The sequence below is a fragment of the Artibeus jamaicensis genome, unplaced genomic scaffold (genome assembly GCF_021234435.1).
Source record: "Artibeus jamaicensis isolate MK-2021 breed Jamaican fruit bat unplaced genomic scaffold, CSHL_Jam_final scaffold_474, whole genome shotgun sequence".
NCBI lineage: Eukaryota > Metazoa > Chordata > Mammalia > Chiroptera > Phyllostomidae > Artibeus > Artibeus jamaicensis.
The window spans coordinates 5,260,809-5,273,955 of NW_026522046.1; the positions used below are offsets into that span (position 1 = coordinate 5,260,809).

Here is a 13,147-nt window from a genome sequence, read left to right on the forward strand (position 1 = left end):
TAGAGCCCTGGCTGGTGTAGCTCAGTGGATTGAGCGCGGGACTGTGAACCACACGATGGTGGTTCGATTCCCAGTCAGGGCACATGTCTGGGTTGCAGGCCGGTTCCCTGCAGGCCAGTTCCCAGCAGAGGACACACAAAAGGCAACCACACATTGATGTTTCTCTCCCTCTCTTCTTCCCTTCCCCTCTAAAGATAAATAAATAAAATCTTAGAAAAAAACACAAAAATTCGTTTAGAAGCACAGTAACATGAGTGAGACAAAGCTATGTGATGAGCAATTATGTAATACTACTGTGAAATCCTGCAAGCACAAAGCTATAATTTAGAATCATCATGTTTACTTCAAAAGCCATAGTTTCATCCCAGTTACCTCCTGCTGTTGCCTGGGTCTGGCAGGAATATGGGTCTCATGTACACCTATCTCCCACAGCTCCCAGTCCATATTGATGTTGGTGGGACCATCAGTCTTTTAAAAATAATTTTTGAAAAGGTTTTTATTTTATTCTCATTTGAAAAAGAGGAGAAGGAAGAGAGAGAGAGAGAAATACCAGTGATGGAGAGAAACATTGACCGGCTGCCTCCCCACACACACCCTGACTGGGGATCAAACCCTCAACCTAGGCATGTGCCCTGACCTGGAATCGAATCAGTGCCCTTCCAGTTAACAGAATACTCCAGTTACTCCAATCAACTGAGCCACACCAGCCAGGACTGGGCCACCAATCCTTATGACAATTCATAGAATTTTAATTTAACAGTCACCTCTTCTTTCCTTCTCTGTACCCAAGCTTACAATCTGCTATGGTAGCTTGTCTCATCAAGAGGTGATGTCTGTTTCTCCATCTGGGTTGGCCGGCCCATGTGGAGGAGGACTGAGGTGCTCTAGCTACCAGCCAGCCAGACTTGTGAACGAGGCCATCTGGGACCTGACAGTCTCCCAGCTGACCTGGCGACTGACTGCAGACATGTGAGTGAGCCCAGAGCCACGGAAGAACCGCTTTGCCTGAATTCCCAACCCACTAAACTGTGAGCTCAACAAAAGCTTATTGCTTTGAGCCATAAGTTTTAGATTGGTTTGTAATGCAGTAAAAGCTAACAGATACATTAAATAACATTTTAATCAGTGCTACTGAAAGTTAGAGAAAAGGTTCTCTCTGAGCCTAATTCCATCATGGGCTCTTTCTGGTATTTAACTTCCCTGCTCTGCACTTTAGTTTTTCTACTTTAAAGACGGTAATACTTTCATGAAGTTCAATAATAATTCTAATTTGAATATGTGTATATTACAGTGTTTTCATATCTTCTATTACTCTTTTCTCTTCAACAGTTTCACCAGAACCCATATAAAGATCAGATTCTGATACACGTGCTTTTCAAATGAGGTAACAGTATAAGTGCTCAAAAACTCCAACATGTCATATGTATGAGGTATCATAGTTGTTGTTTCACAATGAAAGGAATTATATAACTGTTATAAGAATCGGAATAGCTCTCTTCTAAGAATTACTTTTTCTTCAGTGAGAGTTCCCTGTCTGTCTGTTCAGTAGCACCTGGTAGAGACTTTCCAGACTTACCTGAGACTTGAAGTAAGTTTCCTGTGGCGTGGCAAGGACATCTGCGGACGCGATGTCTAAATGCATGAGCGTCTGCCGAAACGAAGGTCGGTTGCGAGGTTTACTTTGCCTGGAAGTAAAAAGAGGCAGCTTGTGAATTTCAGAAGTTATATCCAGGAAGATAAAGATTTTATTCTTCTACTTTATTTATTTTTTAATTGATTTTAAAGAGAGAAACGTTACTTTGTTGTTCCACTTACTTATGTATTCATTGGTTGCTTTTTTGTATGTTCCCTAACCTGGGATCAGAACTGCAACCTTGGTGTACAGGGATGATGCTCTAACCAACTGAGCTGCCCGACCAGGGCTCTATTCTACTTTCTGAAAAACATTTTTGACTCCATGCGTGGCTATATCTCAGGCAATGCTGATGAAATGGAAATCTCTAGGATCAGTGACCTGTTTGATAATGATCCCTTAGGACTGGTGAAGTAATAATAGCTATCATTTACTAAGGTCTACTATTTTGAGGAGTACTAAATTCTTTATTTATAAATAATTCCAAGGCTTCTTGTCTTTATGCTGCCAGGTGATTCACTCCCAATACACATTAGAGACTTCTCTGCAGTTTTAGAGAAGTTTTGAATATGGTTTTGAGGAGGAAAGTAAAAGAGAATATTAGGAGAAATGCATTTCTCACCATGTTTGTTTCATGAGGATTTTGAATCCATCAGGGCAAGTGGAAGGAACCGGAAGGTGTAAACTATTGCTTCCGACACCCCAAATGATGGCTGAAGAGTCCACATCTTTGTAGGGGATCTCTCCTGTCAGCAGCTCCCAAAGCACCACCCCGAAGGACCTGCAGCGGTGCCAGGAACACGCACAGAAGACATTTCAGAAAGACTGGCTTGTATTTTAGTTCTTTACTAATTTTTAATCAAATGTACCCAGTTTTAAAATTCTAATACTGCTATAAGAAAAATGGAAACAGCCAGGAAAACTCTAAAAAAGAAAGTCAGTGATGGGTAACCAACAATACCTACTAGACATTAAGACATTTTATAAGGCTTCCATAGTTAACACTGGTGCATGGGGAGACAGCCGGACTAATGGAATGGAACAGAAATCTAGGACTAGACCAAATACACACAGGAATTGCGTATTTGATAAAAGTGACATCTCAAACCAGTGGGGTAAAATTGATTATTCAATAAATGCTGTTGGGATAACTGAGGAGACAATTAAATGTATATGTCATCCACATAAAGATGAATTCCTAATGAATCAAAGATTTAGATATAAAAAATGAAACCATAAAAATCCTGAAAAATACATGGGAAATTTTAAAAAATCCTTAGAGTGTTGAAGGCTTTTTTAATTATGAAATACAGAAGGCTTAAAAGATGAAAATGATAAGCTAAACTATATTAAAAAAATCTTGCATAGAAAAAATCTCCGCTATAAGCAAAATAACAAAATGTAAAAGGTATCTGTAATTCAGATACACAAAAGACTAATCTTCTCAATATATACTATACTTTTATAATTGATAAGAGTAGAGATCAGAAAACTTAGCAAAGAATAAGATTAGTTCACAAATAAGAAATTACAAATGGTTTGTAAACATAAAAAATATACAACCCTACTTAAAAGAAAAGTAATGCAAGTTAAACTTCACCAAAGATAGCTTTTTTTACCTACATGGTTAGCAAAAATCTAAAAGTTCAACTTTTTTGGGAAACTGAGAAAACACTGTTATATTTCTGTTGGGAACATAAAGTGGCATAATCCCTAAAGAGGGCACATTTGTAATAATCACCCAAATTACACAGAGATCCCACATTTCTTCTTTATCTTATTTATTTTGGTGTCACATGAAATTATAGTATATGCTACCGTTTTGATTTTAAGCCTAAAGTTATTGGTAGTCAATTTTAAGAATATAAGAAAAGCGAGCTACAGGAAAATACACTGTTTATAGCAAATATTTGCAGGAAAAATAGATACAGATTTAAAAAGGCCAACAACAACAAGGGCAACAACAACGCACAGCCCATGGGGCTGTTTAATAAATGGCAAACCGTACTGTACAACTCGGACAGGTCTGAAGCACGTAAGTGGATCACATCAGTAGGTCTCTGATGGACCAACGATGGTCTGAGTTACCAAGGACGGGTGAACTTTGTTTAAAGTATTTTCTTTAAGGAGGTGAGAATTATATAATGTATTTCAGGAAGACTTTTATACTAGATGGTTACTTAAAGTAAACTTTCTATTTTCCAGAAAGTTCAACGTGGTCTCTGAGGGTCCCCAAAAACTGATTTGCCAAATGGACAGTTACCCTAATTCCTATCTCAACTCTTCTCACCAGGTTATCATTGTACTGGGTGGTACCTCAGCTAATGGGAGACTGCAATCACCCAGAAGGGAGTAACAAGAAAGAATATTCGAGGGAGTAGAGATGTTGATAGAGGAAAATGCTAACAGGGTGAAAGTGGGGACAGACTTTCTACTTCACACAGAAGGTGCTGCTCACCATATATCGACTTTTTCAGAGACTGGTTCATTTCGTATCACCTCTGGTGCCATCCACGCAACTGTGCCAGCGAAGGACATCTTGGTACTTTTGTCGCTGAGTTCTTTAGAGGTACCAAAATCTGAAATCTTTACTGCATCTGTGTGAGTCACTAAAACACTTTAAAAAGAAATAAGAGAATATCCAGATCATTGGTATTAATGAAAATACATGATTCAAATTGGCAACCAAAGAGTTTGCTGCCCCCTACCTTGTAGAATTCAGCTCGCCAGTTCCAATATTACTAGGACATTAACAATACACTAGAAACATCACCATTCATACTCATGAGGCAGCATAGAATAGCGGGCTTGTACACCTGGTTTTATCCTGCCTTCACCACTGTGTGAGATTTACCAACTCAATTCTGCTAAGCTAGTTTTCTCATCTATAAGATGGAGACAATTCAGTTCAGACCATCTTATCCACAATTCAAAATTGCAAAATGCTCTGAAAACAGTGTATACAAACTTTTTTATATGTATAAAGCAAACTCACTTTATTTATCCACTTTGTATGACCATCATAGGTTTTGTTACAGACATATGAATGCAGCTGATTATAGGGTGTGCCCCGGTCTTTGCTGGGAATGTGTAAGGTAATACACGGTTACCTTCTTGAAATCACCTGACTCCAAGAGTTTTGGATAAGGGATATGGGCCTGTAATAATGGCCTCATAAAATTTTTGTTTGAATTAAATGAGATAAGTAAAACACCCATGCTCAATAAATATTGATTTCTACCCTGCCAGCCTCAGACAACCCACTAGGAAAACATTTTTTTAAAAACACTGTTTAAATGATGCCCAGCTGAAATCATGTGTGGGATCATGATACTCGGGAATGGTTACATTAAAAGGCTGATATGTATCTTGGGATTCCAGTAATGCTGATAAGGACAAGCAGGAATAAATTTAACCTTAAGTAGATCCCACACAACTCATGTTTTAATTTTCACGGAAGTTATCTGAAATGTGACCAGGGACAAACTGCTTTTGCTAGCTTTAAAGATGAATACACCCTGGAACCAGTCAAATCCAACAAGTGAACATCCTCACACAATAGACTGACTTCACTTGAAACAGGCTATTTGGAACTTCAGAATGTCAGTGCTTTAGGGTTTCAGAGGCTTAACGATCTACAGACCTACTTTCAACAAGAAGAAAGCTTAATATTCTAACAGTATCCGAATCAAGGCAGCAAGAAAATAGGAAACTCAGTCTGTCTCGTCCCTTCTCGTTTGAACCAGGAACTTCCCTCCCGCCAATGTCAAATGGCTCTCTGTTTACCAAACAGCTCAGTGTTTACAATTGTGTTAGGACACCTTCATCCACATCCAAGCCCTGGTTTTGCACCTGTTATTAAAATTCACACAATTTAGGAATTTTGATTTAATGGTGTTAGTCTTGGAAAAAATGCATGAGGATTAAAATATTATGGGCAATTTGAGATAATTGGAGAACCGATGGTATCATAAACCATGACATTCAGAAAAGGTGATAAGCCCCTAGAGAAAAAAAAACAAAACACTGGAACTTCCCCTCCTGTGTCTCCCATGCTGCTCACTGTGGGACCCGTGGGCCTGACACAAGGGGGTGGGCATGGGAGCAGACTGGAGGAGACCTGCTGTTGGAACTTTTCTGAAATCTTCTCTGAGACAGAGATCACATGGCTTAAATATCTCATGTAGGTAATAAAATCTCTCTCCACAGCAAGCCAGACTGATCTTTGTTTTTTCCCAGTTAGCTGGGAACCCAGGGAGAACCAGCCTGCCTGGGGTTCAGGCAGGTGCTGATAACACAGGGAGAAGCTTACTGGGTAACCAGCTTCTATTCTCTCCATGACAGGAGTTAAAGAGAGTAGCACGTGACTTCTACATCTTCTAAAACCTCCTGACGTCTTCCTCTAAAATTACTTCTCAAGGAGAATACAGTGATTCAAAAGAAAAGCATTCAAAGAGGCCTTAGGTAAGTATTTTATGTGTATGTAGTGGATGATAAAAGCAACAGGTTGGGTTAAAACTGTAGACAGAAGGAATGAACACTATATAATAAAGTTATTTGCAAGTAAAGCAAGAGGGAGGCTGTTCAGCGAGCTGTTGATTGTAATAAACATTGTTGAGAACTATGGTGATAAACTCACTGGAGTTTATAATCAAGGACTGATTTGTGTCTTCCATGGAGAAGAGGAAGGACTCCTTGTGAATCTCTGACCTTCACACAATGCTGTAGGAAGCAGTGGTCTTTGGTCTAAAAGTTCTGAGTTCAAGTCCTACTCCATGACTTTGGGCTCTGAGCCCTAGTTTCTCTTATATAAAATAAGAATAATAATACTTGCTACATCTATTCCATACAGTTTTCACCAAGATCAAAGCAGGTGTGATAATAGATATAAAAATATGCTGTAAATCATAAAAGCGTGCATGTAAATATATTTTTGAGAAAAGATTAATTCTTTTCTGGTTCTCCAAACCAAATATGATGAGAAATAATGAAAATAATGTTTAAAAATAGGAGCTACATTGAAATAAACAATTTTTTAAAAGTTTATTTATTTACTTTTAGAGGGTAAGGGAGGGAGAACGAGAGAGAAACACCCCCAATCAGGAACCCAGCCTGTAACCCAAGCATGTACCCTGACTGGGAATTGAACTGGTGACCTTTGGGTTCACAGGCCAGCACTCAATCCATTGAGCCACACCAGTCAGGGATGAAATATACCCTTTTATCAACTCCTTACTTTTCTTTATGCAATTTGAGGACCTGAACAAACACTCCTCTTAAAGTGGTTATTAGTAAAAGTAGCCAAGGAATCATTTTGATAACATTGATTACTAGAAATAGCTTGCTTCTCTTAAATAATCAGTTTGCATTTTTCTTATGGACACTATGAACCTTAAAGTATTTTATTTCATTTCATTATTTCATTTCATTTTATTTTATTATTTCTCTCTTCTTTTCCTTCCCTCCCTCCCTTCCTTCCTTCCTCTCTCTGCTTAGATTCTAAAAAATTCGAAGCCAACTATATAGTCTACCCCCAACAACAATACAGAGTCATATATTTTGGGAACAAGTTTTAGTTCTAATGTTTTTATTTTCTCTTTGCTTTTGGTTCTTATTTATTCATTTTTATCTGATTGTATTAAATACATTTCTGAAATTCAATTATTAAAAAATGGCTTGTTTTTAAACACATAGGAAAACAACAAATTGATGAGCCTTGAAGTGAGGAAGCTTGGCATTAATCATTCAAAATGATAAAAGGTGAGTACTCCAGAAAATGAATTGTTTCATAACTGCACAATTAAAAAGCAATAAAATAGGAAAACTAGTGTCAGGTGCCTGAACATATCTGCCATACAGATAAGTAAGTAGGTCACAATAATCCAAAAGGTATGTGAATAGCACCACCCATTGTGCTGATTTAAACTGAACCCAAGGTACAATGTCTGAAAACCTCAGCTGTGGTCGATGGAATTCCTTATTTCAAAGCAATAAAACAACGTGGCTGAAAAATTAGCTCCATTACTCACTTGGGTGATTTGAGATCACGATGAATGATTTTGTGAAGGTGCAAATAATTCATTCCACTTGCAATTCCCGTGGACCAATCTACTAGCAATCGAGGCGTGATCTTCCTGCCAGCCCGTAACACCTCGTAGAGCTGCCCGTGGGCGCAATATTCCATGATGATGCAATAGCACGGGGCCTGAGTACACACTCCCCTGTCAGGGAGACACAACGTGTTTGTAAATACAGTACACACATAGAAACAAACATACGTGTATACGTATTTATATTTTAGGAATATTTCTTAAATTTAATCAGGACCAATTCTCTACTGAAATTATTTAAAAAATACGGAGAGATAATCTTTCCTGATTCTTTTTGATGACAGAATTTTATGGTTGAATTTATTGGGATGACACTGGTTAATAAAATTACATGTTTAAGGTATACAATTCTATGACACATCATCTGTATATTGTGTGCTCACTTCTGATTCTTAAATTAGCATTAAAAACCCTCTTGTCTACAGGTTTTTCTATTATACATACAGACAATTTTGGTTTGTTTTGCTCACTTTAGGTATCCATATGCTAATGCTGTATCTGGTGCTTTTTCCGTGGGACCATTCATTCTATCCTGGGACAAAGAGCGCCCTTTCATGAGGCTTTGTATGGGCTGGATATTATGTTGTTTTAGATTGTTAAGAATAATATAAATATCTTCCTTTTAGAATTAAATAGAGGGTTTTAACATAGTGTGCCAAAAGAGAGGATTAAATAAAATATTACTCTTTTTTTGCTACTCTTTATTTGTTAACTTTTCAATTACTCAGATTTAAGACAACTAACTAGACTCAGGATCAAAGATAGAAATTTCTATATTAGATAATCTTCAAAAACCACTTCTGTTTAGAATAAAAATAACATGACACAATGTGTTATGTATCTATGCAGCCTGTGTCTCCATCAGTTCCTACATCTTGCACGGAGCCTTTTCTGATCATTCCAGTCCCAAAACGTCTTTCTCTTCTCTAAATGTCAGTGCTGCATAGCAGCCATCAGTTTTTTATATGTGATTTTCCCTCTTGATACAGATTACAGGTTCCTTGAAGGGAGAGGTCTTTACGTTCTTTTCTGTCTACCACAAGGCCCGGATGTTCCCAGTAAGTCCCTGACAAATGGTTCTTAACTTCACCTTAACCTTCTTTTGCTGATAAAGCCTTCCTACGAACACGTGCAGAAGCCAGGGGTATGAGAAGGGGCGGTAACGTGACAGAACATCTTCTATTTGTCAGGAATACTGACATGTTTATTTGTCTTATTTAGTCTGCTCCAAACCACTATAAGATAGATATTACCTTTTTCATTTTCACAGGTAATGTTCAGAAAGGGGCAGTGACTTGCTCTAGATCACACTGCTAATGAGCGACAGAACTGGTATTCAAATCCGGTACGTTTAACTTCAAAGCCATGCTCTTTCCACTCAGTACACCACACCACCTCTCTTTTATCTCTTTAACATAAGTATAGACAAGCATGTTGAGAATTCCTACATTAATATTGTTACTTTATAAAGTGGGAATAATCATATTAACTCTAATTCACAGTTTGTTTCTGAGGATGAGCAAAGAGAAGAAAAATGGCCATGTGCAATTCTCTGTGTGACATCCTTAATGGTATGTGTGCCTTCATACAAAACTTTTTAGAGCTGTCTACCTACAAGACACTCAGCTAAAGTCCTTTAGCCAGCTCTCACTTCATGTCCTTCATCTCTTGGTGTAAGTGATGAGGCCATGATGACTTGTGATCCTGTGCAAGTCTTATGACACTAGCAGGTTATAAAGAAATCAAATAATTAGTCTTCATTTTTCCTGCTTTGATGTGCCTGTCAAATGCCATGAAGCTCTTTCTATTACTCTTCCTCATTTTCTAAGCTGCTCAGAATTCTCATCTCGGTTTTTACTGAAAAACTTTTTTCAGGTTTTCTGTTACTTGACTTTTAGGAAACCTCAGTGGAGCACAAGTGTATGGCAACAGCAGAGACAAGTTAATTTTCATTACAGAGAAACAGTGAGTAAGGCAGGAATAATGTAATATGCTTAAGAATATAAAAATAAATATTTGTTTGAAGCTATTCAGTATCCTGTTCTAGTATGTCTTAACTTGTCACACAAATATGGGCAGAAGGGGTCTAGCAGTGACATGTTAGGCACTTTCCATCTTCCCTGACTGACGAATGAGGAGCAATCATTCCGTCAGCCCTGTGCTATGACAAGACTTCTTACTAGCTATAAATAACGACTCCATAATCACTTCTAATTGCTACCTTTTCTTCCCCTTGGCACTCAATTCCATTAGGAAGAGTCAGGCTGAGCTTTCTTAAAAGACTGCTTAAAAAATTGGAAGAAAGAATAATATAGTATTCTTTCCTGGCTCTTTCCCTTTGTACATGGTTCTTACTTCAAAAGAAGCGGTAAGCATGAAAAAGCAGTATAAGGAGAGACGTACTATAATCTAATCTTGCCTTTATGTCTTCCAGACGGTCCTGAATGATTCACTGGCCAAGCAACACATGGCACAGATGGCTGCAAACATAACACTGCACAATGCCCAAGAGCGTGGTGTGATGGGCCAGGGACACAGTCTCACTATTGTTTTCCATGTAGAGGTAAAGACTATTCAAGCATCTGCAGCCTAAGAGTTGGGCACCAACATGGCAATATTTGTCCAATATGCTGAAAAGTGCATATGCAGGCAGGCGGGTCAGAGGGTGAGGTGGGGGAAAGGACTGTGAAGAAAAAGGAAGAAGCAAAAGACAGGAAGGAAAAATAAAGCATCTCATACCCATCCTCTGAGGACACAATTCTACCAGGGAAGCCCTCTGACCTGAGGGACAGCCTGTTTCATCTCAGGAGGCCAAAAGGCCATGCTAATCTATGCAATGTTCTGAGTCTCCAACCCAGCAGCCTAGTGACTGAAGCTTCAAAATGGAAGTGGTAACTAAATGGAAGTTAAATGGAAGGCCCTCCCTTCCATTTGGGATAGTGTAGCATACGGGGACTGAAGATCCTCTCAGTGAGGTAAAATGAGGGAAAGCAGTGAGTTTCTGGTAGTCTGCTTAAAAATAATCCTCCTATTATCTTCTGAAATTATCATCTTTGGAAAGATCAGAATTGGTTTCTAGAGCATTTTGTTTTAGTCTCACATCCTCTTGGCCCAACCAGGGCAACCAGTGATGGAATCCCTACAGCCGCTGAAACTCCATCCCACATGCTCTGCAAGGATGTTCCTCCCACAAGGAAATAAATCCAAGTACTTTGTTTAGCATCCCAGTTAAATGCTTCTCTTCTTTCTTTTCCCATGAGGGGTCTTGCTTAGGAATCAAGACTTAGCCTTAATACTCATTTAAACTCATTTTATAAAACCTGTACTGAAGATTTCTATTCCTTACTTTGGGGATGTGATTCCAAAGGAAAAATATCACATTACATGTTAGGTTTATAACGAGAATTTTATTAAGAAAGGATCTCCTCTTGGGGGTTGGGAGAAGTTCCTTCCAGTTTAGAGAAGGGGGAAGTGTTATTCCACTTATAACTGTAGCCCTACTGGTCATGCTACATATACATAAACACACATAAAGAAGTACTAGTTTCTACACCCTCATCCTACCTAGAGACTATCTTTCCTGTTCTCCCATTCTCTAACACCACTCACCATTCATTTGTTCAGGCCCAGAGCAAATGTGAAGGCTGGTAAGAGAGGGAACTCACAACAAGAAAGATTGCACACACTTAGAGCTCAGCACTGCCAAACCTGGTGATTCCAAAATTTACCTTTGAGAGTTCCCCCTTTTGCTAGGAATCCCCACCAATATTGTGAAGATAATACTCTGAACTATAAAGATCTTGAAAATGACTACTTTGTGAAATAAAAATAGCACATAACTTACTATCATCGATAACTCTGTATCATTACATTTAGAAAGCTGAGTGTTTGCAATCACTTGAAAAGTGACCTAGCAAACAATGAGGCGGGGAGATATACTCTGAAGGTACCTGTTATTACAAACTTATATTTAAGAAGAGACGCTAATAGAACTAATAAAAAGCATGTCTATGACACAGGGACTAATTGTTCTCTGATCACTTAGATGTTAGCTTTGTTTCCCTAACCAGATTTTAGGATGTGCAGGTAACCTGGAGGTGACCTTTGCCATCTTACTGATAAATAAGGTTGATGCAGCAGATCTGACTACTTGGCAGGAATCCACTTTCCCCCTCTCTGTCCCATCTGCATCCCTTCCAAGCAGGGCATCCTCTGGTCCAAAAAGAACTTCTAGATTATAAATTCTTAAGACGTGACTCTAATTTAATAGTTCTTTGGTATCCTACCAAAGCACCTAACACAGTGCTTAGTGTATAGCATGTTCTTAACATGTCTTTCAAAGCAGGAATTTATCTGTATCTATTAAGGGAAAGAAAATCTATTTCTTAAATAAAAAAACCCTTGACCTACTTGAAAGCGATGATGTTAGGGTGCTTCAACTTCCTCAAATGCTTGATATCCGTCTCATTCTGCTCTCTCACTTTCTTGATGGCCACCTCCTCCGCTCGGAACTTGCCCAGGAAGACAGCTCCCTGGGCTCCACTACCCAGCCACTGCAGCTCTGAGATCTCCTCAAATGGCACTTCCCAAGTATCTAGGCACACAAGTGAGAAACAAGCTTAAAAGGGTCTTGGAATTTGCTTAGAGATCATTCTACAAGGCTACTCTGAAGGTACCAACTTTACATCTACCCTTTGTTTCCTACCTGTAATTCATCAAAAGACAGACCCTTTCTGTGGGCCTTGGTACTGTAGATCAGATATTCCCATGTATTAGTTTGTATCAATTTTTAGCCAGTGAAATCAAGCAGATCAGAGGTCTCTGGTATATTCTCCTCCAAACAAAACATATACCGACATGCCCACCTCCTCGCTTCAAGCTCGCACATCCAGTTGATTCCTCGATTGGTCTCTACACCGCTATCCCTACCCCGTCACCCATGGTAAGTGTTGTTTTATTTTTCTTTGAATTTGTCATCAGATGGTCAATTAATCCTTGCTTAATGAATTTGCAATGATACTCTCCTAAAGACCTAATTATGCATAATACCTATATTAGTATTTACCTTTTATTTAGTAGTTATTATATGCCAGACACTAGCATAGTGCTTTACATGTCTCTTGTGTTTGATCCTCACAACAACCCTACAAGTTCAGCCTTACTATGCTTATTCAATGATGAGAAAACTAAGACACAGGTGGTTAGGTAAGTTACCCAAGGTCATATAGATGGTAAGTGGCAGAACTCCAGAAATGGCTGATTCCAGGGACAGCACTTTCTCCACTGTACCACACTGCCTCTCCTGAATTAATGGACAATGTCATTAGTCACGATACATTTACTCATCCAGATCCAGTATTTTCCATTTTCTCTTTCTCTTAGAGTTTGATTGTTTTTTTGCACT

The 13,147-nt window shown here is 38.7% G+C and overlaps 1 protein-coding gene across 5 annotated transcripts in view; it reads right to left on the reverse strand.

Annotated features, from left to right (window-relative positions):
- MAP3K13 (mitogen-activated protein kinase kinase kinase 13) overlaps positions 1-13,147 on the reverse strand; it is a 153,913-nt gene that overhangs the window by 24,945 nt on the left and 115,821 nt on the right. For 4 of the 5 annotated variants that reach the window (XM_053657630.1, XM_053657629.1, XM_053657631.1 and 1 more), the window contains 5 exons: positions 12,154-12,337; positions 7,663-7,854; positions 4,092-4,250; positions 2,256-2,414; positions 1,577-1,685 (listed from right to left, as the gene is read on the reverse strand). In XM_053657630.1, coding sequence (XP_053513605.1) covers positions 1,577-1,685; positions 2,256-2,414; positions 4,092-4,250; positions 7,663-7,854; positions 12,154-12,337 — 803 coding nt within the window. The remainder of the gene's footprint in view (positions 1-1,576; positions 1,686-2,255; positions 2,415-4,091; positions 4,251-7,662; positions 7,855-12,153; positions 12,338-13,147) is intronic. The other variant, XM_053657632.1, reaches the window with a different exon arrangement.